Raw genomic sequence first — 2,604 nt, forward strand, 5'->3', positions numbered from 1 at the left:
CTTGTATCTGCTCATTTAATCTCATGTTTGTATCTGCTCATTTAACCTCATGTTTGTATCTGCTCATTTAATCTCATGTTTGTATCTGCTCATTTAATCTCTCATGTTTGTATCTGCTCATTTAACCTCATGTTTGTATCTGCTCATTTAATCTCATGTTTGTATCTGCTCATTTAATCTCATGTTTGTATCTGCTCATCTAATCTCATGTTTGTATCTGCTCATTTAACCTCATGTTTGTATCTGCTCATTTAATCTCATGTTTGTATCTGCCGCCTGTCGCTTGCAGTGTATCTATGGTGGTCGCGTGGATAATGCGTTTGATCGTCATCTGCTGGATGCGTTCCTGAGCCATTTGTTTGTGGCGCAGAGCTTCGACATTGACTTTGCGCTGGTGAACTCGTCAACCAACAACGGTACATGCGCGAGTGTGTCTATGTCTCATATTCTGTATCAGTGCCCTGTAATGTAAGCTGTGCTAAATGGTACGCCATCTAAAGCTCGAGTGTTCTAGGGTCTAGGGTTTATGGTTCAGAGTTGTGTGCGAGAGTTCTGCTGTGTGCAACGGTATGCCCTGGTGCGATGTGTTCACGCCAAACAAGCTATTGTTATTCGTCAGTACATTGGTGTGTGGTGTGCTGTCCGTATAATCGCTTACATAGCAACATTCGCTGAGTGTAGTTGAAGACCCAAAAAAAAAAATTTTGAAGCCCAATGGAAGCGATAGATGGGCGGGCCTAGATTGCATCCAATGAAAGCCATAGATGTGCCTAATCGGCTGTGCTGATTAGTTCGTCCGTGTGAGAGGGTGTTTCAGTGCGCACGCATCTGTGTGTGTTTGAGTGTGTGCATTCGGTTGTGCTTGCCCTGCATCACCGTTGCACCCGTTGGCCGTCAGTCGTCTGTGTGTGCACTGCAGATGGATGTACCTGTGCTGCTGTGCACGTGTGTTGTGTTGGGGGGTTTGTCGTCTGTTGGTTGAGCTGAATAGCTAGTCATCTGAGCGTTGTAGTCGTGTGCCGTGACAACACCTCATGGACCCACCCCTAGTGAATCAACCGTACATAAACCCTCCCCAATATCCCAATATCCTTAAACCCTAAACACACACACACACCCCACACCCCCTAAGTTCTAACCGCAGACCCCTCTCCTGCACCCTTCAGAGACCCCACACGCGGGTGTCGTAATCCCTGACGCGCGCAACAAGGCTGAGTACTTGGCCTGGGTGGAACAGTGGAGTGGAGAGAGCTCTGAGTCGCCAATGGTATGTCTGTGCACGCTGGCCCTGTGTGTGCGGTTGTGATCAGCATGCGTGTCCATGCATGTGTGTACATGCCTGTGAGTTGGGTCTGTGGCATTCATACAGATTGAGTGTGTGTGCACGTACGTGGTGTGGGTAGTCGTCTCACCCACTATGCACATGCCTGGGGCTTCTGATAACGAATCAAGGCAGTCCCATCGCACAGCACACCAACACTGCCAGATGCTGTAGGCAGCCACGACTGTTTGCGGTTGTGGTCCTCTACTACACCTACATGGCTCACACACTCGTGAGTAGACAGACTATCAACCACCTTAATAGCTCACGCACTTAATGAGGGCCCTTGGCATGGGTCTTGTGTCATCTGATCTATTTCTGGATTGAACCAACCATCTCGTGCACGCCACCAGATGTCCAATTCACGACCCTGCGCACGTCTACACACACCCCCATGGCACCCCCAATCGTAAGAACATAACCCTCCTAGCCCATGCCATTGGCATCTCCTGTGTACACACCATTACGTAAGCACTGTGTAGCACGCCAACCTTCTACGAGCACTACCTGAATGCCCCACCCACCCCAGATGCCCGTATGTTCATCATGGTACAGCCTACACCCCTAAACTCCTACACTGATGCACCCCAAAACTCTACATTTGTGAACCCTAAACCTTACCCTGGTACACCCTAAATCCATACACTGGTGCACCCCAAAACTCTATATTTGTGAACCCTAAAACCTTACACCGGTACAACTTAAACCCCTACATTGATGCACCCTAAACTCGTACACTTCTGCACCCATATACCCTACAACCCTACCCTTGTGCGCCCTCTGCCTCGCTTGTACCTTCCCACTTGCCGTACCACCTCACCCGCCCTCACACATTCCTCTCCCCCTCCACTCCACCGTCCCATTCCACAGCTGCTGGGTCTGCACGCCAATGCCGACTCAGCACTACACGCCACCTTAGCGAAGCGACTGCGCACTAACCTACAGACTGTGCAGGTGTCTGTGGGTGTGGGTGTGGGTGCGGTAGAGGGAGAGACCAGTGCTGAAGACCTGAAAGCCACAGAGAAGAACGTCAACCATCGCAACGCCGCCGAGCTGGCGGCCAAGTGGCTGGCAGCCCTACCAGAGGATGTGAAGGTGTGTGTGTGTGTGGTTGTTTACATAAACATAGTGAAGATGCATATACCGAGCGTATACTGTGATAGTCTTTCCGTAACGGAAAACTATATGTTATTATGTATATATATATATATATATATATATATATATATATATATATATGTGTGTGTGTGTGTGTGTGTGTGTGTGTGTGTGTGTAGTAGTAC

The 2,604-nt window shown here is 49.0% G+C and overlaps 1 protein-coding gene across 1 annotated transcript in view; it reads left to right on the forward strand.

Annotated features, from left to right (window-relative positions):
* The window catches only part of SARC_06435 (hypothetical protein), an 8,974-nt gene that overhangs the window by 2,215 nt on the left and 4,155 nt on the right, over nucleotides 1–2,604 (forward strand). The window contains exons 5-7 of the mRNA XM_014299661.1: nucleotides 290–416; nucleotides 1,167–1,267; nucleotides 2,192–2,416. Coding sequence (XP_014155136.1) covers nucleotides 290–416; nucleotides 1,167–1,267; nucleotides 2,192–2,416 — 453 coding nt within the window. The remainder of the gene's footprint in view (nucleotides 1–289; nucleotides 417–1,166; nucleotides 1,268–2,191; nucleotides 2,417–2,604) is intronic.

This window comes from Sphaeroforma arctica (genome assembly GCF_001186125.1).
Source record: "Sphaeroforma arctica JP610 unplaced genomic scaffold supercont1.458, whole genome shotgun sequence".
Classification (NCBI taxonomy): Eukaryota; class Ichthyosporea; order Ichthyophonida; genus Sphaeroforma; species Sphaeroforma arctica.